This window comes from Gobio gobio, assembly GCF_949357685.1.
Source record: "Gobio gobio genome assembly, chromosome: 4".
NCBI lineage: Eukaryota > Metazoa > Chordata > Actinopteri > Cypriniformes > Gobionidae > Gobio > Gobio gobio.
In genome coordinates, this window is record NC_137100.1 from 22,406,992 (window position 1) to 22,433,941 (window position 26,950).

The 26,950-nt window shown below is 38.9% G+C and overlaps 1 protein-coding gene across 1 annotated transcript in view; it reads left to right on the top strand.

Moving 5' to 3' along the window:
* Positions 1-1,458: 1,458 nt before the first annotated feature.
* The window catches only part of qsox2 (quiescin Q6 sulfhydryl oxidase 2), a 32,034-nt gene continuing 6,542 nt past the window's right edge, over positions 1,459-26,950 (top strand). Inside the window, exons 1-5 of the mRNA XM_079816068.1 lie at positions 1,459-1,806; positions 14,255-14,355; positions 15,120-15,168; positions 15,271-15,376; positions 15,566-15,656. Of these exons, the coding sequence (XP_079672194.1) occupies positions 1,572-1,806; positions 14,255-14,355; positions 15,120-15,168; positions 15,271-15,376; positions 15,566-15,656 (582 nt within the window). The 5' untranslated portion in view covers positions 1,459-1,571. The remainder of the gene's footprint in view (positions 1,807-14,254; positions 14,356-15,119; positions 15,169-15,270; positions 15,377-15,565; positions 15,657-26,950) is intronic.

Consider the following 26,950-nt stretch of genomic DNA (forward strand, 5'->3'; position numbering starts at 1 on the left):
CAACAGATTGAATAATGCTGCACGTTTCAAGGCGCTTGAAACGCTTGCAAAAGTGGGCCTTTAATGGTCATACAATGAGACCATTAGGCACGTCAAAATAAAAAAATAAATTAAAAAAATGCATTCATTTTCTGTATGCAGTATTTATTCTTTTGATTATGGAGTGAGATGTGTTCAGGTTAGTTCAATTTTTTTTTCTCTGTGTTATCTTTATCTTTATCTCTGTTGCTATCTGAAGCTATTATGCTCATTTCTCCCTTCAGGATGGACTTTTTTTGTGTGTAAATAAGTCTGCTGTAATTTAGATCCTCTGCTCCTCTTCCCTTGCCTGCACTGACAAGATGTGACATCAACCTGTTTTTGTGAGATTTACTCTTCTTTTAATCATTCTTCTAATCTTTTTATTGATTAATACTATATGTTTGTGTACGTTATACATTAAAGGTGAAATTTTTTATAGCAACATTTGTGGTGAATGTTTTTTTTTTTCAAAACAATAATTATATAAAGACCCAGTTTCACAGACAGGGCTTAGACCTGGAGGCCTTAGTTCAATTAGGATATTTAAGTATAGCTTTTATAGATGTGCCTTAGAAAAAAACATTACTGGTGCATTATGGGGATCTTGAGACAAAACAATGCCACTTGCATATTTTGAGATATGCCAGGGCAAGTTGCTTTCAGTTAAAACAGCTCAAACATGCATTTTAGTCTGGGACTAGCTTAAAGGGATAGTTCACCCAAAATTTTTAATTACCCATGATTTACTCACCCTCAAACCATCCTATATATGACATTCTTCTTTCAGACGATTACAATCAGAGTTATATTAAAATATGTCCTGGCTCTTCCAAGCATTAATGGCAGCCCAAAATTTGAAGCCCAAAAGAGTGTCCATCCATTATAAAAGTAATCCACATGGCTCCGGGGGGTTAATAAAGGCCTTGTGAAGTGAATCGATGGGTTTTTGTAAGACAAATATCCATATTGAACACGTTATAAAATATCTATAAAATAGCTTAAGCATTTTGAACTGCGAGAGAAAAGGCAGTCTGCCGAAGCTAGATATTTTACTTTATAACGTGTTAAATATGGATATTTTTCTTACAAAAACCCATCGATTAGCTTCAGAAGGCCTTTATCCACACAGAGGATATTGGCCTTCTGAATTACTTTTACAATGGATGGATTCACTTTTTGGGCTGCCATTCGCAAAGCTTGGAAAATCCAGGACATTTTTTAATATAACTCTTGTATTCATCTGAAAGACGAATATCATATACACCAAGGATGGCTTGAGGATGTAATTTTCATTTTTAAGTGAACTATCCCTTTCAGTATTATCTGTGAAACCGGGCTTGCATTAGAGTAGGCTACCATGATATGCGTCGATCATACGCAGATAGGATGCGCACGATAAGCGTCTGCGTTCTCATAGCGCAGTGACAAAGCTCTAGAAGACACGTCTCCAATGTAGTCATCCATGGAAGCGAGCAGAATCACTCTGAATGTAGAGAACTCATTTATGTTTGGTGGCTTCATATTGAACGGCGTTTCCTCTATCACCTCAAATGGCAGTTGCGTTTTGCGTTAAGATCAGTATTGTGATGGGGCTGCTGTTCGGACAGGGTCAGTCAACTCGATTGTACAATGAAGAGGATCCAGTGGTTATACTGAGCAGCGACAGCTTGAAGCAGACCGTGCTCAACTCCTCCAGCGCCTGGCTGCTTCAGTTCTACTCGTCGTGGTGTGGCCACTGTATCCAGTATTCGCCTACATGGAAAGCACTGGCCGGCGACGTGAAGGGTAGGTGGATTTTGATCCTCTTCCTGTTTATTCACTCTTTTGAGGAAGAACACAGTATCGGTGCTTTCACTTCAGGCACACAAGTGTTTCCAATAGTATTGACAGATTTGGGATGGTCACCCTTTCTGTGGAGGGAGGCGGTACCATAGTGATGGTAATATCATGGTACTTTTTATAGATTCCGTGGTACTGTGTTTGATAACCATATCTCCACGAATACCATGGTAGGCTACTATCATGGTAATGTCCATAGACGTGGAATTATTGTCATGGTGGTAGGGCTGTCACGATTATAAAATAATCGTTTGATCGCGATTAATTGGTCTAATCGCGGTCATTACAGGTGATCGTTATTATTGCCCACTATTAGAAGACACAAGGGGGCCCTGTAGTTAGTAGCGGGAAGTTCGGATCATTTTACAGACTCGGATCTTTGAATCTCGTTCAGCAAAATAAAAAAATAAAATAAAAAATTGAGTCATTTCAGCATAACAGGAAGAACGAAAGACTCGGACCCGGCGGAACCCGAACCTCGAAAGATGAACGAATAATTTATCTTTCCGGTTCTGACAGCATAGTCTACTATAGGACTGACAGGAAGAACGAAAGACTCAAACCCGAACTCGAGACTCGAGGGATGAACTAATATTTTCTGTTTCATGTACAGAACCTATGGGATTTTGCGCACACGCGCGGCCAACAAAATGAACGGATCACTCTCTGAGACAACTCGGTAGTCCCGAGTCATATTAAAGAATCATTCGTTCATGAACGACGTACCTGCAGCACTCTACTTCTACCGGTCTCCCTCTGAATTCATTACGCTGAGCATTACGTTCAAATTATATTGCCCTGTTGATTTCTCCATCCTGAGTTAGAGCAGCCCAGTTATTCAACAAAGATGGTTTTAGTTTCAAAGCCGAAAACGACAACGCCAATCAACATGACATCATGACTTTGCTTAAACATACACGCCACTTTCTAAAGCCAAATGGCGTGTTAGCCTATCTGTACGCATTTTGAGCTATCCGCGTGTATGTCTACGCCGTGTGATTCCGCGTGTATGTCTACGCCGTGTGATTCCGCGTGTATGTCTACGCCGTGTGATTCCGCGTGTATGTCTACGCCGTGTGATTCCGCTTGTATGTGTACGCCGAAACCAACCATCATCTCCGCGTGAATGTCTACGCCGTGTGATTCCGCGTGAATGTAAATGGATTTATAAACATACTAAATTATGTTTTTTTTTTTGAAAATGTAAAAATGCAGAATGTTTCTTGTGATGGGTAGGTTTAGGGGCAGTGTGTGTGTGTGTGTGTGTGTGTGTGTGTGTGTGTGTGTGTGTGTGTGTGTGTGTGTGTGTGTGTGTGTGTGTGTGTGTGTGTGTGTGTGTGATGGGTAGGGGCAGTGTAGGGGGATAGAATGAAACGGCGTTGATAAACACGTTAAAAAGCGATTATGCGTCTTGATAGCACTCCAAAATGGCATAGCGAATTGGCGTGTCATACATAGGTTTCCTTTAATTTCCAAGTTGGCGAGAAAGTAGCCTACATGTGCATATGTGCAACAAGTACTGCTTCTGAAAGAATGTTCAGTACAGCTGGCAACATTGTCACCCCAGTTAGATGCTGTCTTAAGCCAGAAAAAGTCAACATGCTAGTGTTTCTTTCCCGTAATCTACCAAGCCATTAAGGAGCATGATTGTTTTTATTTCAGAATTAGATTTTTATGGCCTGTTCTGTTATGATCATAGTTTATATTTGTGATTCATTGTTTCTGTTATTTACAGAATTTTCAAATTTGTAAAATATATTTATATTTTACTTTAGTTTGGAATGAGATATTGACAGTCCTTTTTGTGTTATGGTAACTTTATGGTGATTGTTTCTATTATTTATACTTTCATATACATTTACATTGTTTCTTTAAATGTACACATTTCTGAAAGATACATATTTTTCATTGATTAAATTACTTTAATATTTAAAGGCTTTAAGTGTATTAATGTGTTATTGCAAGTGACAACTTACAAGGGATTCAATTAAATAATCACAACAATTTGTATGACAATTAATCGACAAAGCCCTAAAACAGACAATTAATCGTCATAATCGCAATTATTTATTGGACAATTAATCGTCAGCCAAATTTCATAATCGTGACAGCCCTACATGGTGGATGTCCAAACACCAAACAGCTGCTACTATTCATTTCCAGAATCAGGGTATTGACATCTGTCTGTCTGTCTTGTTCTACCATAACTAACCCATCATATTATTTCCTTGTGTATCACATGGGTTTTAATGAGGCTTACAGTGTTTTTGAGCATTTGGCCTTAAGTACACAAGAGGACATGCATGGAAAGTCGATAATCCCTTTGTTGATACACCTGCATGTAAATCCACGGGTGTTGCTGACTGTTATCTGTATTTATCACTCCGCTCAAGGCCTTAATTTGAACCCACAACACACACTCTTATTATATAGGTAGTGTAGTGTACAGTATATTTACTTTTAGTGGTGTTTTACTTTTAAAGTCACCATTAAATCAATTGACCATTCTTAGTTTTTATGGAATATTGCAGAATTTTTGATAAATGATTTATCTCTCACAATGCACATCATATTCTTAAATTCATGCGCATTCCCGTAATTTTTAAAGTAACTTCCCCTCCCTCTTGCAATGCAACAACACGGCCTAAAGAGCGAGTCAAATCCCGATGGACAAAATTAAGTCTAGCCCTATAATTTGTATTGTTCGAGAAGCCATTCCACTCGACACAATATAAAAGAAAACACAATTGCAGCTTCCGTTTCATGCCAACTTTAACTTTTTTGGTCACTTAAAGGTATCCCATTGTTCTGATCAAATAAAATAAACTCTTTTATGCATATGTGATAGTTTTTCTAAAATAATAAAATAAATATAGGACTATATTGCCTTTCTTGCAGTGTAGCACAATATATCATATTGTAACGCCTGTATCAAGATGCGTATCGTATCGTGCCGATACACAGCCCTAATCTTTAAAGGGGCTATATGCAACTTTTTCCCCAAAATAAACGTAACAATAGCCTTTTTATTTTACCATTTATGACTCAAACATCTCCTGATGAGCATACTGACACCTTGTCCGCTCACAGTGGGTGCACCTATAAAGGCCTGTTCACACCGGGACGATTTTCGCACGCGTTTATCGCCGACGTTTAACGCCTCGGGACTAAACAATGGGCGCCAATGTGAGTGTTCACACCGACGCGCAAAACGGCAGGCGTAAAAGCGTCATTTTTAAAAAACCGCCTCGGGTTCGTTTTTTTATTTTGACGCGGCGCGTAAAAAACTGTCCGACCAATGAGATCGGCGCTTTTGTTCACGTGGCTGGAGCTGCTGAAGTGACAGTAAAACACGACTTGGTGGCGCTCAAGCACAAAACGGTCTTGCCGAGCACACATTGATACGAGGAAGAAGTAGTAAGTAGACAAAGAAGAAGATGAACTGCTAATGCTGCTTGCCAGTTAGCAAAAAGTGTGTGAATGGTTTTGTCCATACACATAATATATCTGTGGTTTTGGCAAGCACGTAAATACTGTCTCTCTTCTCCTTCTGTGTGACAAGCGAGTGTCAGAGGCTTAAAGTGCCGCAGCACCATCTTGTGTACCGGGAGCGCATCTACTGAATGTGCACGTTCACTCGGCGCAGCGCCAGTGAAAATCGCTTGGGTGTGAACACTCAAGACGCGCCGAAAAACGGCACGAAAAACGCTGGCGATAAGCGCGCGCGATATTCGTCCCGGTGTGTACAGGCCTTAAGCCTGTATCCTATTTTTCCTATTTTCTGGCGGGTCGTTTTTTCCCGCGCTGTCTGCGGATGTGACGTCACCACCGCTGCGAGAGCGAGTAGGAAATAAGAGCAGTTCTGTTTTTTGGCCACAGGTGTCAGTCGCGAGTTTAAATTTCAGAAAAACGCATATAGCCCCTTTAAGTTTAAATGTTCTAGTGCTTGTTCATTGTAAGTTGTAACTGCATAAAAAGTATTCAGTATTTCCCCTTTAGTGCTAGACTGAAGACTATACAGGTTAGACACAATATTGTCAATACTGCAGGTAGAAAGCTATACATGTTTGTTATGACATGAGTGATGACAGAATTTCCATTTCGGGTGAATTAATCCTTTAAATAGTCCTACAGCGTAACCGATGCATTTTTAAAAGTACAAATACTCTCAATATGAGATCATACAACTGCATGATTAATTAATGAAAAAACATTTTTTTTATTTGTGCAGTTTGTGAAGGCAGGTGGTTTGTGAGTTTATCAAAAGCTAATAATTAAATCATAAAAATATAAAAATAAAACATCCACCAAAAATATGAAATATGCATGTCATGTGACCAGTAACCAACATCAGAGAACATCATTCAACAACCCGGATACACAAATAGCATTAGTGGTTTTAAGGTTCTGATATTTTGCATGATCTAAAATCAGGAACTCAACATAAGTAACCCTACCAAAAGTGCACTGTCGATGAATTTGATTTCAGAGGTTTACACCTCACAGATTTGATTGCTTTCTCTCGCAGCTCTGGTTGGATGGGGAAAGCCCACCTTTGGCCAAGCCGTGGCTTCCAAAGCCATTTTGAATAAATAATGAGATTAACTCTCTTCAGACCTTCTTAGATCTACAAGACCGGCCTTATTGCTAGTAAAAATGTGTAGACAACGGCGCTATGTGTCTGCCATGCTCTGAGCTAAAGGACTGATGGTATACTGGAGGAAGCCACATGTGTTGGGTGCAGTGAAGGATGACGGCAATGAAAAGGTCAGTGTAGACTGACACATTCAATATAAATGAGGGCAAATGCATTTAACACCTTGTCGCGAAGATGCCAAAAGTAGTAGAGCTGTGAAATGAGGGAGGGTCAGTTCTCTCTCACAGCTTCAGCCTTTTCTCTCATTGATGTTTGGCCCCATGGTAAAGGGATTGTGACCTACAGTACAAAGCAAAGTCTGAGATCAGTAGTGAGTTTTTAGTCAGTTCCTCTTTTTTTCATTTCAACAAACATTCTTGTTGTTACAAATTATATTTAGTTGATAAAATATGAATCTTAAAGGGACTGTTCACCCAAAAATGTACTCAATTAGTTTCAAACTTATATTATTGACTATATGATTGTTCTTCTGTGGAACACAACTGAAGATATTTAGAAGAATGTTGATAACTTAAAGGCACAATATGTAATATGTATTTTATAGGGGTGCGCCGAAATTTCGGCCCCCGAAAATGTTCGGCCGAAAATGGCATTATCGGTTTCGGGCCGAAAAAAAAAAAAACAGCCGAAAATGAATGTCACCCGCCCCTCCCCTCCCATCCGTGCGTAAACGCTTAAAGCCTTGTTTATACTTTCGCCTGGCTCCGCAGCGCGAGCCTCCGCTGACTGCGCACGCTCCTCCCCAAACGGACGAGGAGTTTATACCCGACGCGCTCGCCGCTGTGCTATTAAGTTTCACTCACGGTCGAGCTGTTATGACGTGACGCGTCTGCCTATTAAAGATTAAGCATGTCAGCGGTATGAGAACAAATAGAGACGTATCAGCTGAACTACCCATTGACAGAAGCGACAATCCCCTTGACTACTGGCGCGCGAACGAAGGCCGCTTTCCATTGCTTGCGCGGATTGCACGCAGGTTATTTATCTGTCCCAAGCACCAGCACAAACAGTGCACAGACAGACTGTTCCGTGCAGCATCTCATGTTCTTAATGAGAACCATTCTGTGATTTTTCTGTGCAGTTATTCAGATAATTGTGGATCTCTTTTTGCAAAACTGTTAAAAAACTATTTTATTTGATGGAACAAAACTTGAAGAATAATATTATTTGGTATTATTATTTATATTTATTGTAAAAAAATATTTTAGGTTTTGTTATGTATGTGTTTATTATATTTTTTATAATCAATTTGAGATCCATTAAATTCAAGCTATATATATATATATATATATATATATATAATATTAGTATACGTTTTTAAAAGAAGCCATTTTCGGCTTCAGTTTCGGTTTTCGGCCAAGTGCATCCTAAATTTTTGGTATCGGTTTCGGCCCAGAATTTTCATTTCGGTGCATCACTAGTATTTTATTATGTAGAGGTCACTTCAAGGCATCAACAAGCTACGCCTTTGTTTTGATTTCACTGAATCATGGGAGTTGTTGTCTTCAACTCTACAACCGGTGCAAAAGAATCTGACCGGACTCGGTCAGAAATCATATGGATGAGCTAATATACAACCCCAAATCAGAAAAAGTTGGGACAGTATGGAAAACGCAAAAAAAAAAAAAAAAGAAGTGATTTCTAAATTTACTTTGACTTGTATTTCATTGCAGACAATATGAACAAAAAATATTTCATGTTTTGTCTGGTCAACTTCATGTCATTTGTAAATATGCATCCTTTCCTGTCATTCAGACCTGCAACACATTTCAAAAAAAGTTGGGACAGTAAAGCATTTACCACTTTGTAATGTTGCCATTCCTTTTCACAACACTTAAAAGACGTTTAGGGACTGAAGACACCAAGTGATGAAGTGTTTCAGGTGTAATTTTGTCCCATTCTTCCTGCAAACAAGTCTTAAGGTGGGCAACAGTACAGGGTCTTCGTTGTCGCATTTTGCGCTTCAAAATGCGCCACACATTCTCTATTAGAGACAGGTCGGGACTGCAGGCAGGCCAGTCAAGTACCCGTACCCTCTTCCTCCGCAGCCAGGACTTTGTAATGTGTGCAGAATGTGGATTTGCATTGTCTTGTTGAAATATGCATGGACGTCCCTGGAAAAGATGTCTTCTTGAAGGCAGCATATTATGCTCCAAAATCTCTATGTACTTTTCAGCATTAATGGTGCCTTCACAGAAGTGCAAGTTACCTTTGCCAAGGGCACTGACACAACCCCATACCATGACAGACCCTGGCTTTTGGACTTGTTGCTGGTAACAGTCTGGATGATCCTTTTCTTCTTTGGTCCGGAGCACACGGCGTCCATTCCTCCCAAAAAATACCTGAAATACTGATTCATCTGACCACAGTACACGTTTCCACTGTGTGATGGTCCATCCCAGATGCCTCAGAGCCCAGAGAAGTCGATGGCGCTTCTGGACACTGTTAACATAGGGCTTCCTTTTGGCACAGTACAGTTTTAACTGGCATTTGTGAATGTAACTACGTATTGTGGTACTTGACAAAGGTTTGCCAAAGTAGTCCTGAGCCCATGTGGTGATATCGCTTATAGATGAATGACGATTCTTGATGCAGTGCCGCCTGAGGGATCGGAGATCACGGTTGTTCAGCTTAGGCTTGCGCCCTTGTCCTTTACGCACTGAAATTCCTCCAGATTCCTTGAATCTTTTAATTATGTTATGCACTGTTGAATGTGAAATATCCAAATCTCTTCCTATCTTTCTTTGAGGAACATTGTTTTTAAACATTTCAATAATTTTCTCACGTATTTGTTGGCAAACTGGCGATCCTCGGCCGATCTTTTCTCCTAAAGGATTAGACCTTTCTTGGATGCTACTTTTGTACCAAATCATAATTACAATCACCTGTTGACATCACCTGTTTCAAATCACATCATTATTTAAAAATTTTACCTCATTACTAGCCCTAAATTGCTCCTGTCCCAACTTTTTTTGAAATGTGTTGCAGGTCTGAATGACAGGAAATGATGCATATTTACAAATTACATGAAGTTGACCAGACAAAACATTAAATATTTTTTGTTCATATTGTCTGCAATGAAATACAAGTCAAAGTAAATTTAGAAATCACTTCTTTTTTTATTTCCGTTTTCCATACTGTCCCAACTTTTTCTGATTTGGGGTTGTATTAAAGATTTATAGACTAGTCTCAGCCTCAGACTAGTCTGATGCATATGGGACACTTTTCTGGAAACACTTCAGGAGTTTCGAAGTCATCATCTGATTGGTTGAATTCTACAGGATGTCTGCGAGACGTGTGTTGCATTCTTTAACGGTCCGCCTGGAAACAAATGTTGTGACACCAAACTCCCTCGTGTAATAAGAACGCCGTCGTGTTTACAACTGTGACAATGAGCGCTTACCAGGATCAACTAAACGCTGGATTTTCAAAAGTATGTGAAGTTCGCGACTCCATTGTTTCAGTAAACTTGCACAACGTCCTTGAATTAATCATTTATAGATGCACGCCGGCCTGTTATTGCAGGGACATCAACTTTACATCTTCTAGTACACAATAGCTGCGTGGCGTGAGTGTGTCAGCTGTGTGGCGTGTCGGTTTTTAATCTCTGCTCCCATGTTAACAGGTTAGAGCTTGCACACTGCCTGCGTGAAACGCGCAGGCTCAAGCATGGCTCGAGCCGCGGTGAAAACGCGTGCATGCTAGAAATAGAACCGATGCCTATTTTTCATGCGACACATAAGCTTGTTGGAAGCGTTTCCAGGCAAAATAGAATAGGAAAAGATGTTTATATGTCATTTTGACATGAATGCATATCAATAAATGACATTTTGATGTGTGAAAATTTCTAGGTTTTGACAAATACAGATATAATTGTAATTTAAAAAAAATCTAATATATATTATAAATATTAGATATTGCATAAATATTGCACCTAGCAGCAGCAGCAGCGTTTCTGCTGTGCAAAGACATAGAAAACGCCATGCTGCTGACACGCAACAGAAACGCCATGCTCACACCATGCAGCCAGTGTGTAGCCGGCCCAAACGTGACGTGGAACAAAACGAACTTTGATTTATTGTTTTATATGTCAGTCAAACATCTCTTGGGCGGTAAATCAAGAAACCGAGATCAAGAAACCGTTGTGTTAAACTATATAACAATGATTAGTTTTGTCCATAATGTATCCAAACCGTTGCTCACCTGTGTAATAAAACATATATTAAAGCATCTTTGGTGTTTCCATGGTTTCTACAAAATAAAACTTTCTACGTTTCTACGGAAATTGAGGGTAACGCGGGTATGATGTAATTTATAGGTGACGGATGGACATGGTCCGTGGCCTGGTTTAAATAGCTTATTTCTCTGAATTTAACATTCCTGGAAACGTTTGGGATCATGTAAGTACACAAGTCAACAAAATATATACAATTTTTCTTGTGGTTTTATTTTAATCCAAAAATCTTACATATTGTACATAATTTTTTCACTGTAAGGGGAAAAAAAATCCACTGAGGAATTTCTCAAAATATTTTATTGATAGTAATATAGTATTCATTTTTTGGGTGAAATATATTTCGTAATTTTTTCCCCAAAAAAATTCTAGGTTTGATTGGGATTTTAAATCCCAGATTTTCAATAGGCATGCAGATTTTTTGGACTATGGAATTGAATGATTACCATATTCTTTTACTAAACTAAATTAATTATTATGTTTTAGTTTTTTGGCAATTATTTTGAGAAGACCAGAGTGCTGTTGACTCACAAATACATTTGTCATCATGATCATGTCATAGGGTATATGTTCTGGAATGCCATGCCTTGCTTTTCTTCTTCAGTGGACTGGGAATAAGAATGATTGTGGCCTTTGGATGACTAACGTTGTGAGGACAAGTCTTCTGTTGAATGCTTTCAGTCTGCCTTTGTTGGCACAAGCTGTCGGCTGGGTGGCTCGCGAGTGGCCGCCTACCAGCTGTTACCTTCACAATGAGGGTCAGATGTCCCTATTGTGAGGACGCGACCCCGCTGTGCATTCCCCCACACATCCTAAAACCCACAGTGTCCCACCCTCAGGTGAAGAATAGAGGGCTAAAGTGCCCCCGGCTGTCCCTCTTCTCTCTCATCCAAACATTTTAAAATCAGCTGCCTTCATCACACCCCATCTGCTTCATCTTTCTGACACAGGTTTTACAGCTGTTCAGAGTTTATGAGTTTGCGTTAAAAACAAACCACCTGGCTCCAGAAACTCCATGCAGTGTATAAAATCGTGCTTTGAGGGAGTAATATTTCGTCTCACAAAGGTTTAGCTAGATACTTAATATCTACGTTTCTGATGTCAGACCTCAAAACCACGTAATGCATCAAATGATTTTAGGCTTCCTGCCAGAGTTCCTGTCCACTTAGGCTATCTGGCAGCTGTTCTGGGTGCCAGTACCAATAAGACATTTAGCGTGGACGTCAGCATGTGTTATACAACGCAAATGAAAAAATATAACAAGGCTCAAGTCTCTGCACATGCTCATTTACCTCATTGCATTATAGCCATATGCTTTTTTTCTGTTTAGTAATGTTCTTTTTAGACATTTCATTCAAGTATTGATATCATTTGGTGCTTCAACACTTATATTAATTGGTTACACTTTATATTGTATCTTTAACTACTATTTACTTACATAAAATATTGCATATTGCATATTGTGTTCATGTTGTATTGCAAAACACTTCTGCTGATATTGAGGTGGGATATGGGTAAGGTTAGGGGAAAGTTTCATGGTATGGTTAGGTTTAAGGGTGGGTTAAAATGAAGCGTCAACAGTAATTATAGATGTAATTACATGCAGGTATTTTTTAAATATAAGTACAATGTAAATACATGTATGTACACAATAAGTGCATTGTATAAAATGGTTAATTTTAATGTTAGTAAATATTAAAGACACTTAATTTAAAATAGGAGCATTACTTTTGGGTGATAGTTCACCCTAAAATGAAAACTCTGTCATTATTTACTCACCCCTGTGTCTTTCCAGACCCCTAAAATATTAATTCATCCTCAATCTCTATTAAAGATATTTTTTAATTTCTGTCCCTCAATTGAAAGTCCTTTCCACCAAAACTTGGGCGCTCCAAAAAGTTAATAAAGTGATTAATCCATATAAATCAAGCATTGATCAATGTTTATATGTGAATAAAAGTTTGTTAAATTTGTTCATCATATAAAGCTATTGGGTATTTGTACATTTGGATTAAACTGCTTAATTCATACTTTTATGATCTTTTTATGAACTTCTTGTAGTGTAGTGAAGTCTTGGTGGAGGGACAGAAATATCTCTGGTTTCATTAAATGGGGGGGGGGGGTAATGCTATTGCATGCATTCTGACTTATTTACACTGTTAAAGAGTTGGATTCTCATCCTAAACAAGGCCAAAATAATAAAAAAAACAAGTTGGACGTATGACAGTATTTCTGTGCCAAATTTTATTATTTTGTGTATGTGTGTGCCTGTGACTCTTTAGCTCCGCCCACTGCACTCCTCCACGAGTTGGGCTGTTTTCGGAAAGAATTGGTACAGCATATCTGTCTTTTATAAATCTGATCAAACTAAAGACTCTTCGGAGATTTGAAGCATGCATTACTAATCTATATGTACTCAAGATTAAAGGGTTAGTTCACCCAAAAATGAAAATTCTGTCATTAATTACTCACCCTCATGTCGTTCGACACCCGTAAGACCTCCGTTCATTTTCGGAACACAAATGAAGATATTTTTGTTGAAAGCTGATGGCTGAGAAAGGCTTCAGATAGGCCTCCATTGGCATTCAGTACATTTATACTCCCAAGACCCATAAAAGGCACTTAAAACGTTGTTACAAAGTCCATCTCACCACAGTGACTCTACAATAATTTTACGATGCGACGACAATAGTTTTTGTGCGCAAAAAAAAATCAAAATAACACCTTTTATCCAACTTGTTCTTGTCTTCCGTGTGTGCCTCCACGACGCATGCGCGAGAATATGACGCAGATCCGCCGTTCGGACACATGACCCAGAAGCGATTTGTTTACAAGCAGAGGAAGACGCGCGTGTCTAAGCTGTTGGATTCTACATTGATCGTGCTTTAGGTCTCGGCGTAGTTCTCAAAATGGGGTTAGAGTGTGCATTTCATGGATTCCCGAACCCCGGCGCTACGTCATATTCTCGCGCATGCGTCGTGGAGGCACACACGGAAGACAAGAACAAGTTGGATAAAGGTGTTATTTAGATTTTTTTTTGCGCACAAAAACTATTGTCGTCACATCGTAAAATTATTGTAGAGCCACTGTGGTGAGATGGACTTTGTAACGACGTTTTAAGTGCCTTTTATGGGTCTTGGGAGTGTAAATGTACTGAATGCCAATGGAGGCCTATCTGAAGCCTTTCTCAGCCATCAGCTTTCAACAAAAATATCTTCATTTGTGTTGTGAAGATGAACGGAGGTCTTACGGGTGTCGAACGACATGAGGGTGAGTAATTAATGACAGAATTTTCATTTTTGGGTGAACTAACCCTTTAACATGAGATTGGCAGATACTGTGTGTGTTCTGTACCCTTTAAAATATCTTCATTTGTCTTTTGAAGATGAATAAAAGTCTTATTGTTTTGGAACAACATGAGGGTGAGCTAGTAATTGAAGACAAAATGTTTGAGTTAAGTTTAAATGTGTTTGATATATGTGACGTGTCTCCTACTCTCATAGACTGGGCACAGGCCATTCGTATTGGAGTTCTGGATTGTGCTCATGAGAAGAACTTCGACATCTGTAAGGAGTTCGGAATCCACTTCTACCCCACCTTCAGAGTATGTTTGTGCAAATGATGTTATTTATTCGTTCAACAGATTAAACCTATATAATAAATCTGAGTCTTAACTAGGGGTTTGCAATATTGCCAAAATCATTTAAAAAATACTTTCAATCGGAATCTAAAACTGGGTCAATGAATCATTCACTCAACTGATTTGTTTAAAAACACTTTTCAGATTCAGATTAATTCAGATAAGTGTGTTGCTCAGAGATGCACAACAGTTCTGCTGTGATTTCATTGGTGGAATACAGCAAAAAAAGAAAATTGTGTCTAAAGTGTAACTCACATTATTAACTTCTTGTGTGACTCAATAATGTCAGCTCGCACATCATTAAAACAACAATTGCTGTATTATCGTAGACAATACTACAAACCTAGTCCTAACAAAGCATCAAGCAACACAACATTTTGTTTGCTTGGTTTTTATTTTGTGGCATAATTCAATGTCCTATCAAAATATCTGCATTTTAAAATGATGTGTCAAGGTAACTTGACAAAACAAGATCCTTCCTTCTGTTCTATTTTGCTGTGCTCTTTTCTAGCTGGTTTTGAACACTATAAGACGTCTTATCTATGTCTGATCGAGGTCAGGTAAACCTGAAACCAGGGTAACTATACAGTAGACAAATGTATTATTACACCCTTATCAAATTACCAAATTGCTAGAAACATGCCTGGTTTTAAAATAGACACATATAGGACATGTTGTTTTTCTAGTTTTCATTTAGGAATAATTTTTTTTTTCTTTTTCTTTTTTAGTATTTTAAAGCACATGACACTTCAAATGATTTTGGGAAGACATATCGAGGTGGGTTTCATCATTTTTGCTCTGATTAGAATTTACATTTTTTCAGTTATTATTGTGGATTTAACTTGTATATCTGATTTTGTTTTATTTGTGTACTGTTAGGAGCTGACAGAGAACTGCAAACAGTGAGGCAGTTAATGGTGAACTTCCTTCAAAACCACACTAGACAAGACTGGCCTGTTGGCTGCCCTCCCCTTGAGCCTGTCAGGTGCCCAAATCTGTTGTTACCACCTAATTTTTACATGTTCAATTCCAGCTGTGCTTAATATTTAACATGTTCTGCCTCCAGCATCAGGAGGGACATTTAGAGATGTTTGTTTAGGGTTTAATTTCTAGACAATAATAGAATGTGTCTCCGTTTAATATTTAGAAACATTAAATTTGTCATTTGTTGCAGGTCTGAGGACATCCTGTCCTTAATGGAGAAGAAAACGGAACTCTATACTGCAGTTATAGTTGAGGACGGAGACTCTTATATAGGGAGAGAGGTATGAAAAACACAGATAAAACACAATGTTTAATCAATCTGTTTTTGTAGGAAAGCAGTATAAAATCAGATGTCATAATTTACTCACCCATATGTAATTCGAAACGTATCTAATTGGCTGATATTAGTTTTAATCAGCCGATCAATTTTCATTTCAAGCATTATATTTTTATATATATATATATATATATATATATATATATATATATATATATATATATATATATATATATATATACATACATACATGCATACATGCATACATGCATACATGCATACATGCATACATGCATACATGCATACATGCATACATACATACATACATACATACATACATACATACATACATACATACATACATACATACATACATACATACATACATATACAGTGAGGAAAATAAGTATTTGAACACCCTGCTATTTTGCAAGTTCTCCCACTTAGAAATCATGGAGGGGTCTGAAATTGTCATCGTAGGTGCATGTCCACTGTGAGACATAATCTAAAAAAAAAAAATCCAGAAATTACAATGTATCACTTTTTTTTAACTATTTATTTGTATGATACAGCTGCAAATAAGTATTTGAACACCTGAGAAAATCAATGTTAATATTTGGTACAGTAGCCTTTGTTTGCAATTACAGAGGTCAAACGTTTCCTGTAGTTTTTCACCAGGTTTGCACACACTGCAGGAGGGATTTTGGCCCACTCCTCCACACAGATCTTCTCTAGATCAGTCAGGTTTCTGACCTGTTGCTGAGAAACACGGAGTTTGAGCTCCCTCCAAAGATTTTCTATTGGGTTTAGGTCTGGAGACTGGCTAGGCCACGCCAGAACCTTGATATGCTTCTTACAGAGCCACTCCTTGGTTATCCTGGCTGTGAGCTTCGGGTCATTGTCATGTTGGAAGACCCAGCCTCAACCCATCTTCAATGCTCTAACTGAGGGAAGGAGGTTGTTCCCCAAAATCTCGCAATACATGGCCCCGGTCATCCTCTCCTTAATACAGTGCAGTCGCCCTGTCCCATGTGCAGAAAAACACCCCCAAAGCATGATGCTACCACCCCCATGCTTCACAGTAGGGATGGTGTTCTTGGGATGGTACTCATCATTCTTCTTCCTCCAAACACGTTTAGTGGAATTATGACCAAAAAGTTCTATTTTGGTCTCATCTGACCACATGACTTTCTCCCATGACTCCTCTGGATCATCCAAATGGTCATTGGCAAACTTAAGACGGGCCTGGACATGTGCTGGTTTAAGCAGGGGAACCTTCCGTGCCATGCATGATTTCAAACCATGAATTCTTAGTGTATTACCAACAGTAACCTTGGAAACGGTGGTCCCAGCTCTTTTCAGGTTATTGACCAGCTCCTCCCGTGTAGTTCAGGGCTGATTTCTCACCTTTCTTAGGATCATTGAGACCCCACGAGGTGAGATCTTGCATGGAGCCCCAGTCCGAGGGAGATTGACAGTCATGTTTAGCTTCTTCCATTTTCTAATGATTGCTCCAACAGTGGACCTTTTTTCACCAAGCTGCTTGTCAATCTCCCCGAAGCCCTTTCCAGCCTTGTGGAGGTGTACAATTTTGTCTCTAGTGTCTTTGGACAGCTCTTTGGTCTTGGCCATGTTAGTAGTTGGATTCTTACTGATTGTATGGGGTGGACAGGTGTCTTTATGCAGCTAACGACCTCAAACAGGTGCATCTAATTTAGGATAATAAATGGAGTGGAGGTGGACATTTTAAAGGCAGACTAACAGGTCTTTGAGGGTCAGAATTCTAGCTGATAGACAGGTGTTCAAATACTTATTTGCAGCTGTATCATACAAATAAATAGTTAAAAATCATACATTGTGATTTCTGGATTTTTTTTTAAGATTATGTCTCACAGTGGACATGCACCTACGATGACAATTTCAGACCCCTCCATGATTTCTAAGTGGGAGAACTTGCAAAATAGTAGGGTGTTCAAATACTTATTTTCCTCACTATTTATATATAATTAGAGTTGTCAATAGTTCCGACTTCGGTACTGAAATTTTAAAAAATGTGACGTTACCAGCATTTCCGTCTAGCATTTTGAGCGCTGTTGAACGGATTCTTAAACACCTCTGATTGGCCATTGTGTTCAAGCGCTCAACATATATGTCTCTGATTGGCCATTGTGTTTACTCACTCAACATATATGTCTGTGATTGGCCATTGTGTTCACACGCTCAACATGCTCAAAATATATGTCTCTGATTGGCCATTGTGTTCACACGCTCAACATGCTCAAAATATATGTCTCTGATTGGCTACAATGAGCAATCACATTTTACTGAGTAAAAGCATATCTTTACCGAGTGCATCAATGATGCTCGCTCTTCACAGAGCGCTTACACAGATACACACCAGAGCATTTGAAAGGGAGGTCTACCAGCGGATCCCTAATATATTCGCTAATATATCCGTGAACAAAATGGCCAATAAGAGACATATATGTTGAGCGTGTGCACAATGGCCAATCAGAGGTTTTTAAGAATCCGTTCAACAGCTCTCAAAATTCTAGAGGGAATTGCTGGTATCGTCACATTTTTTTAATTTCTGTGCAGAGGTCTATCAGTGCCAGCGGATGTATATTAGGGATCCGCTGATAGACGCCTGCTTTCAAACGTTCCTGTGTGTATCTGTGTAAGCGCTCTGTGAAGAGGGAGCATCATTGAAGCACTCGGTAAAGAGCGTTGATCATTGTAGCCAATCACAGACATATGTTGATGTGTGAACACAATGACCAATCAGAGGCATATATGCTGAGCGCGTGAACACAGTGGCCAGAGGTGTTTAAGAATCCATTCAACAGTGCTCAAAATGCTAGAGGGAAATGCTGGTATCATCACATTTTTTTAATTTCACTACTGACTTGGTATCTAAGTTGATACTTTTGACAATTCTATAATATTTTAGGGCTGGGTGATGGCCAAAAAAAAATCATGATAAAATGTTTCATATCAGTCGATATCGATAACTATCATGATAAATGTCAAATGTTTAATTAATTCAAGTTTAAAGCCAGATTTTTGCACCTGAAAGTTGTAGAAACCAGACCATTAATTGTCGTTTTAAACTACTTTTTATTGTCAGAACATGACAAACACTGCACATTTTTTAATTCTTTACACTTTTCCAGTCATTTTTCCTCAACTAAATAAATACCTTAATAGAAAAATGTATTTCGCAGTTTCTGCTTGTTGTAACGGGTGATATTGTTTCAAATCATGAAACAGGTTTGTGTTGCCTCACTTGCCTGATTGCAGTGCAGGCTGCAATCTTAATCAGGGTTGGGGGTAACTTGAGTTACGTAATCAGATGACTTTTTCTAGTAACTAGGAAAGTAACGCATTACTTTTCAAATTTACAACAAAATATCGGAGTTACTTTTTCAAAACAGTAAAGCAAGTTACTTTTTCACATTTATTTGACTGACAGCTCTCCTGTCCCCATGTTGAGAAAATTCGAGAGTAAGTGTAGAGGCGTTTTGTGTAAACATGATGGTTATAGAAATGCACCGATTGATCGGCCAGAGATCGGAATTGACCGATTTTTCTGCACGATCGGTGATCGGCCGATCAGTCTCACGTGTCTCTGATTTTGAGCCGATCCATCTACATGCTGTGAGCACGAGCGCGGCCGCGGCGTTGATATCACAGCAACGCTCGTGCTCACAGCCGCATGCAAACATGTCGTTGGCATGGAAGTTTTTTACTGTGAGCGAAGAAGACACTAATTATGCCATTTGTAAAACTTGTAAGGTTAAAATAAACCGCGGGGGAACCACCAGGAAAGCACACAACACGACAAACCTAATTGGACACTTAAAACTCCATCACCCCGCGGAACGTGCCCAGTTTGAAGAAGGTAGTAAAGGTAAAAAGGCTAAAGCTGGCCAGAGCTTAGAGCCAGCCACAGGTCAGCAGCCTCTCCTATCTTTCCTTGTTTGTACATGCTGTCAATTATAGTTCTTAGAAAGAAAATCGGAATCGGTCGATCTCATTAACAAAAAATTGGAAATCGGAATCGGCCAAGAAAATTGCAATCGGTGCATCTTAGATGGTTATTGTAGTTCAAGACAAAATGTGAGCATTTATTCATCTCACTTGCACAATAAAGATTCAGTACTCCTCAAAATGAATAAAATCAGTCAAATGCAAAATCAGAATCCTATGCAAACCTCCAATAATTTAATGTTAAATAAACCAAATATTTGTATGCATTTAATCTACCTTTATTATTGACCAATGTCTTGTTGTTGACCTTTGATGATTCAGTTAAACCATGAGCAAAAATTACTCGATTTTTCTCCTGCGTCCTATTCTTCCATTATCCAGAGTGCCAGCACAGCACAGCAGAGCTGTGCCCTCTACTGTTCATGCGTGAATTTGCATTTTTACCTCAGCCTGAGGCTTATTATTTAAATTTTGGTATGAAGATGTCTTTACATTTGCACAAAAATAGAACTTTGTTATAAAAAACAAAAAAAATAAGCCCAGCCCAGGTGAGAAAAAGTAACGCAAAAATCATGTAACGCATTACTTTTCTTAAAAAGTAACTAAGTAACTGAATTAGTTACTTTTTAAAGGCGTAACGCAATATTGTAATGCATTACTTTTCAAAGTAACTTTCCCCAATACTGATGTTAATATTACATTTTTTATCTCTTAGATATGCACATTTGATAGTAGCTTGAGTTGACAGCAGTAGTAACTTGAGTTTGGATGCAGATTTCAATTTATGTTTATTAACAAAAACAGTAACATCTGTGAAAATTGTAACCTAATTTTTTTAATATGGTAACATTTAAATATTCTGTTTGAGTTTTATTAAAATAACCATGGGTCTTACATGGTGGCATACATTTCATTATAACCACATTTAAAATCATGCATATACAGCACCTCAATACCATGGTAAAATGTAACTATGTGAAAAAGGTTTCTATGGTATTTGTATACAAAACAGTACCCTAAATACATTTAGAATAAATGCACAAATGCTATAGGCAAACTTAATCACAGAATACTGTAATTATATTCCATCACCTTTAAAGGAACACACCAACTTTTTGGGACTTTAGCTTATTCATCGTATCCCCCAGAGTTAGATAAGTCCATACATACCATTCTCATCTCTGTGCGTGCCATAACTGTCTGACACACTCACTGCTAGACAGAGTTATGGCACGCACGGAGATGAGAATGGTATGTATGGACTTATCTAACTCTGGGGGATACGGGGAATAAGATAAAGTCCCAAAAAGTCAGCGTGTTCCTTTAATACATGTCTACGCTAATAATATAATACAATTCGATATGAATATCCCTAGGGCTGGACCAGAATATTCAAATATTTGTTCGATGGGTTTGTATTAGATTTTCAAATTTGGGATTATATTTTTTTTTTTCATCCCCCTTGAAACAGTTCTCATTCGCACTTGCATATGTTTACACTATAAAATTTGGCGAAATACAATACTCTTTTCTTTTACAATTCTTTTATAGCCTAGCAGTTTTTAATAGGATGGACAGTTGAATAGGAACCCAACCTCGTTATACTTAATAAATATGTTTGCTTCTTAGTGTTTCCTGCAACGGAGTAGTATTCTCTGTCTAGAGCGCAGGCTTCTATGGAAGAAGTGCATGCCTGAGCTTGCATTTTGGGTGGGTTAAGTTGCGTTGGTTTGACATTGTGGAAAATAGAATAATAGAGTCAAAATGTATTAGCCTTTTTACCCGTTAGGGATGTGACGGCCAGAAAATGTTCCCTCACCATCACATTGCAGTGCTTGTGCACTGAGCGGCTGTGAACGAATGCGGCCGTGCGTAGTTTACTTTCGGTTTGCCAGTTCGGGGGCGGGTTGCTTGAATTGTGGGTTCATTAGCCTATTATTCTAATGAAAAACACAACATCAAAACAGTACAATGACAAACTCCCTTAAATAGGCGCTTTTACATTTCGCTTTGAAACCAAATCTTCCGCGATCATCTTATCATTCAGCTCCTCACTCTCCTGATGAATGAATAACTCCTGCTGCAGTTTGTGCTGCGACTCTCGTTCGGCTCACGCGGCATGGTCAGTTTTTAATTGTAGTTAATCTGTTCTCTAACTGATCAAAATGATTTTTACTACTATAATATATCAAAACTGGTACGTAACAGACCTGTGTGTTTCACATCACTAGTGCAGTGTCCGTTCTCGCAGCATATAAGCCCTGCCCGTGTGAGACGCGCCACTTCTCGAGATTCATGCTTTTATTAGAGAGAAGAATATGTTCAGCCCCTTCCCTTCGAACCTTTGAATATTCAATGTTGATTACTACCGAAGCTTCGAAGCTCAAAAAATGGTATTCGGACTAGCCCTTAATATCCCACATTTCTGCCACAATACCATGGTGCAGGTAAATGGCGATTTGTAGACTGAATAGCCTTCTGACTGTATCTTGCACACAGTGTTTCTCCTGTTTGTCAGCGCTGTTTCATCTGGCTTTAAGTTAGTTTAAATCACAGAGACATTTGTGTTCTTTGCTGAATTCAAGCGCTTCTCACTGACCTCCCAGTGTTGTTTAGTGGTCATGTGACCGAGACCGTTCAGTGAGTAAACGCATCTGCTCTAGTGAGCTCGCGCTGCGCTCGTTTGAACTTTGAGCCGAGCGGATAAATATTCTGTGTGGCACACAGTTTAAATGACTAGAGCCGTTTCGTTCCACTTTAGGTCCATAAACATTATATTGAACATTTATCAAACTCTTGTTATGTTTTTGAGGAAAATTATATTATATGATGAGACATGCCTTAATTTAGATGTGTATGCCAGTGGTTCTCAAACTTTTTATACCAAGTACCACTTCAGAAAATATTTGGCTCTCCAAGTACAACCATAATGACCAACATTAATATACAGTAGCGTAGTAGGCCTAACTATTCAGCTGCAGCTCTGCACAGTTCAAAAAAGAGTTAGTTTATTCCTAATAATATTTATTGTTGTCAGCCACTTTAACATTGAACATTAACACTGCACTGTGCTTACATACAGGTAAATAAAATAATTAAATAATGATTAAATTAAAATGTGTTGTAAAGTTAAATTAAAACTGTACTGTACTTAAATGTAAAAAAAAAATACTCAAATAAAGATTACATTAAAATGTATGTGTTTTAACATTCATTTATTTAGTTATTCTTCTGCGTACCACTAGAGGCAGCCTGAGTACCACTAGTGGTACTCGTACCACACTTTGAGAACCACTGGTGTATGCCATTTTGTTTTATTGATATTAAATGCATATGAACTGTGATGTGCCCCTTCAAGGGTAACTATTGTGATTTTGCTGAATCGCTGTACAGCTATAGACCGTGAGGAATGCAAAAGTCATGGGTTCATTTCTCAGGGAATACATGTCAAGGCACCTTCATTTATATTGCACTTTTTACAACAGAGATTGCTTCAACGCAGCTTTACAGTGATAATAGGGAATTTTGTTTTAGAAAAAAAATTAAAAGTAAGTTTTTGATTGATTAATTTCTGTTGTAAAAACTGATTAGTTATTTAATTTGAATAAATTAACTAAAATAAACTTGAATGCAATGTTAGTCTTTGAAAAACTGAACCCTCATGCTGTTTACTGGTTGTACGTGTAACACTGGTGTTTTGGAGTTGCAAAAGAGCTCTGTTTCTTTTATATGCTCTAATAAATTATGATCTAGTGTGCAAATTGAACAAAGAAAGAAAGTCTGTGCATTGACTTGTACCTGAACTTCATAGGGACTTTTTTTAGTTGTGATATAGTGTCTCAGTCTACATTACATTCACACTGGTGTTTTAAGAAGCCAAACAATTATAATATAATAATAAGTATTATTTTATATTATTATTATTCCTATGACAGTAATAACCTATATATTGTAAAATCTGTGAAAACCGGTTTACAAACGCATCTCATTACAAATCCAGTGAAACCCTGTAATCAGCTATATACAAAAATGCAATAAATTTTGCAAATGTGAAAAATAATGCGTAACTGGTACCCACTACATTCCCAAATGCAAGCTAATCTCGCAGCACATGCAGAGATGGAGTTCACTGCATTCACTGTGTACTGAGCCATTCTGAGACGCGGAAGATCACGAGCTGATCGCTTGAGCAAAGTGCACACTTCGCTTGAAACCTGTAGTGCAAACAGACTGTATATTCTTAATTAAATCAGACTTTTGTGATTTATTAAAGGGATAGTTCACCCAAAAATGGAAATTCTGTCATAATTTACTCACCCTCAAGTTGTTCCAAACCTGTATGAGCTTCCTTGTTCTGTTGAACACAAAATAAGATATTTAGAAGAATGTTTGTAATCAAGCAGATAGAGCAACCATTGACTATCATAGTATTTTTTCCCCTGCTATGGTAGTCAATGGTTGCTCTATCTGCTTGGTTACAAACATTCTTCTAAATATCTTCTTTTGTGTTCAGCAGAACAAGGGAACTCATGTTTGGAACAACTTGAGGTTGAGTAAATGATGACAGAATTTTCATTTTTGGGTGAACTATTCCTTTAAGGGCATAAAGCCATATCACGCTTTTGATTTTAGTTTGTTTGACAAGTGCTTTGCAAAATCAATGGCGCAAAACAAAGTTGGAGACCTTTTATGTTATTATGAGAACTTTTAAAATATTTTGTGAAACTGAAATTGTGGTGGCACAGAAAAAACTGTTGATCCTTCACAATGTAAATTATTATTTGTATTTTTTCAGTATGGTGCAATAATGCTTAAAACTTGTACACATGTGGCAAGGGACTTTGGGGGTTTTTTATACGGTGATTGTTATTAACCTCCAGTTTCCATGATCTGCGCAGCATTTTTTCAAATCAGTATATAACTTTCTTCCATTGAATACAAAATATGAGATTTTTTGCAGAATGTCCTGGCTGTTCTTTGCCGTAACGTGAAAGTAGATAGAGGGTGTAAAGCTCAGAAAAATATAATAAATTAAGTCTGACTTATAATTCCTCTAAAGCGGCACAATAGCTTTAAGTGAGAAACAAATAGAAATCGAAGTTGTTTGTTATTTTGAAGGTTAATTTTGCCTTTGGTCCTGACAATTTCTTCCATATTATCAAGAGTGGCATATTTATGATATACAACAGAACCAAAGGCTTGTATAGCTCAAATGGTAGCGCATGCCACTATCAAATTCCCAAATTAATGTACAAAGAAAGGACTTCTAACATGAACAGACCAGGTCAGATCTAGTGGAAAGTCCCTTTCTGTCAGTCATGTTTGACGTTGTCTTACTTGGGAGCCCCAATTACCTTTTTGTATTAGCCTTTGTATTAGTTTTTGCCCAAATACAAAAATGGCCAATGAAATTGGCGAGTGGAATTTGCATGCTTAACCACTCCCCCGAACATACAGGTATATAAGATGGTAGCCTGCATTCATTCATTACATTTTTGCTCTGGAGCCGAGTGGTTGCTGACAGCGATGACTCTTCCAATCGCTAAAACGGAAGAATCTCTCTTGCTTGAAACCCTTTGGTGTTAAGCCTCACGTGTCTGGGCCGCGAGCACTCTGAGATGGTGTTCATGGATGGAGAATATGACCATGGCGACATTGCGATCGTGACTCTCCATCCAATTGAAGTGTGGAGTCCCCACTGCTGCTACCCAGCCTGGTTCCTCTGCACTGCACAGAACCACAGTGGTTAGCATTCAGGGAGGTCTGATGGTCAGAGTGGAAGCTCTTCCACCAGGCCAGTCAACACGGACCTCCCACCCCTCCTTGCATGTCCGGCAGAGGAGTCAGACTCAGAATTGACGGTCATGATACAAGATCCCTGTCTCTTCACGTCTTTACAAAAAGTTGAGGAGGCTGCCCTTGCCCTGTTAAGGGAAGCGGGCATTTACATTTTCAATTATCTTGACGACTGACTCATTCATTCTAGCTCACTCTCAATAATTGTTGTGTGAACACAGGGACCTGGTGCTGCTCAGGCACCTCAGCCATCTGGGGTTTCGGGTGAACTGGGAAAAGAGCAAGCACTCCCCTGTGCAGAGCATTTCTTTTCTCTGTATGGAGTTGGACTTGGTCAATATGACTCCGCATCTCATGAACGAGTGTGCATAGTCAGTGCTAAAGTGCCACTGAAACAATTTCTGAGGCTCCTGGGGCATATGGCATCTGTAGCCACGGTAATTCCGCTCTGATTGATGCATATATGGCCGCTTGAGCACTTGCTGCACAGCCAAGTGTCCAGATGTGCATGGCGCCGTGGCACACATTGTGTGACCTTCACACCGATCTGTCCCTGAACTTTCAGTCCTTGCTCAGACCTTGCTTTTCTATGGGCGGGAGTGCCCTTAGAATAAGTGTCCAGGCATGTTGTTGTCGCAACGGATGCCTCCAGAATGGGCTGGTGGGCTGTATGCAACAGGCACGCAGCCTCGGGCTCCTGGACAGGACCTTGACTGCAGTGTCATATCAATTACCTGAAGTTGCTGGCAGTGCTGCTCACCCAGCACCGGTTTAAGCAGCTGTGTAGCTCCATCACTTTCCAGGTAGGACCTACTGCCGGGGGTCAGTCCATGTGTGTATTTCCACATGTACCTCCCTATGGGTAGGATATGGTCTCCCTCTTCACCTGAACTAGGCACACTTACCCAGCGTTAACCACTGGTCATGGCTGTAAAAGAAAAATGCCGTGAAGAACTATTCGGCTTACATGGGGTTGGTAAGGTTATGACTCGGCGAGGGCATTTTGTTACAGGCATTGTAACTACTTGCCACCATCTGCTTTGCTAAAATGTGTAACGCAGTTCAGTATTGACATGCGTAACGTCAAATGGGACCGACAGCAAGAGAACGTCTCAGTTACTGTCGTAACCCTCGTTCCCTGATGGGGGGAACAGAGACATTATGTCCCTCCTGCCACAATCTTGAACTACCTGCTGTGTCCCGGCTCCTCAGCACAAAAAAATGAGTGGATGAAGGCCGCCATCTTCTATATCCGTACAGGGGAGTGTCTAGGCATGCACATTCTACTTGCCAATTTCATTCACTATTTTTGGAAAGCTCAGAGGTGATTGGGGCTCCCAAGTACTCTAATATCAGAATCGACATAACGTCTCCATTCCCTCCACCAAGGAACGAGGGTTACAACAGTAAACGAGACGTTTTTTTACAATGATATTGTTTTAGAAAATCTGCACACTTTTAATATAAATGTTTTGTTATTTTTGTAATATAATTCAAATTCTAAACAAACAG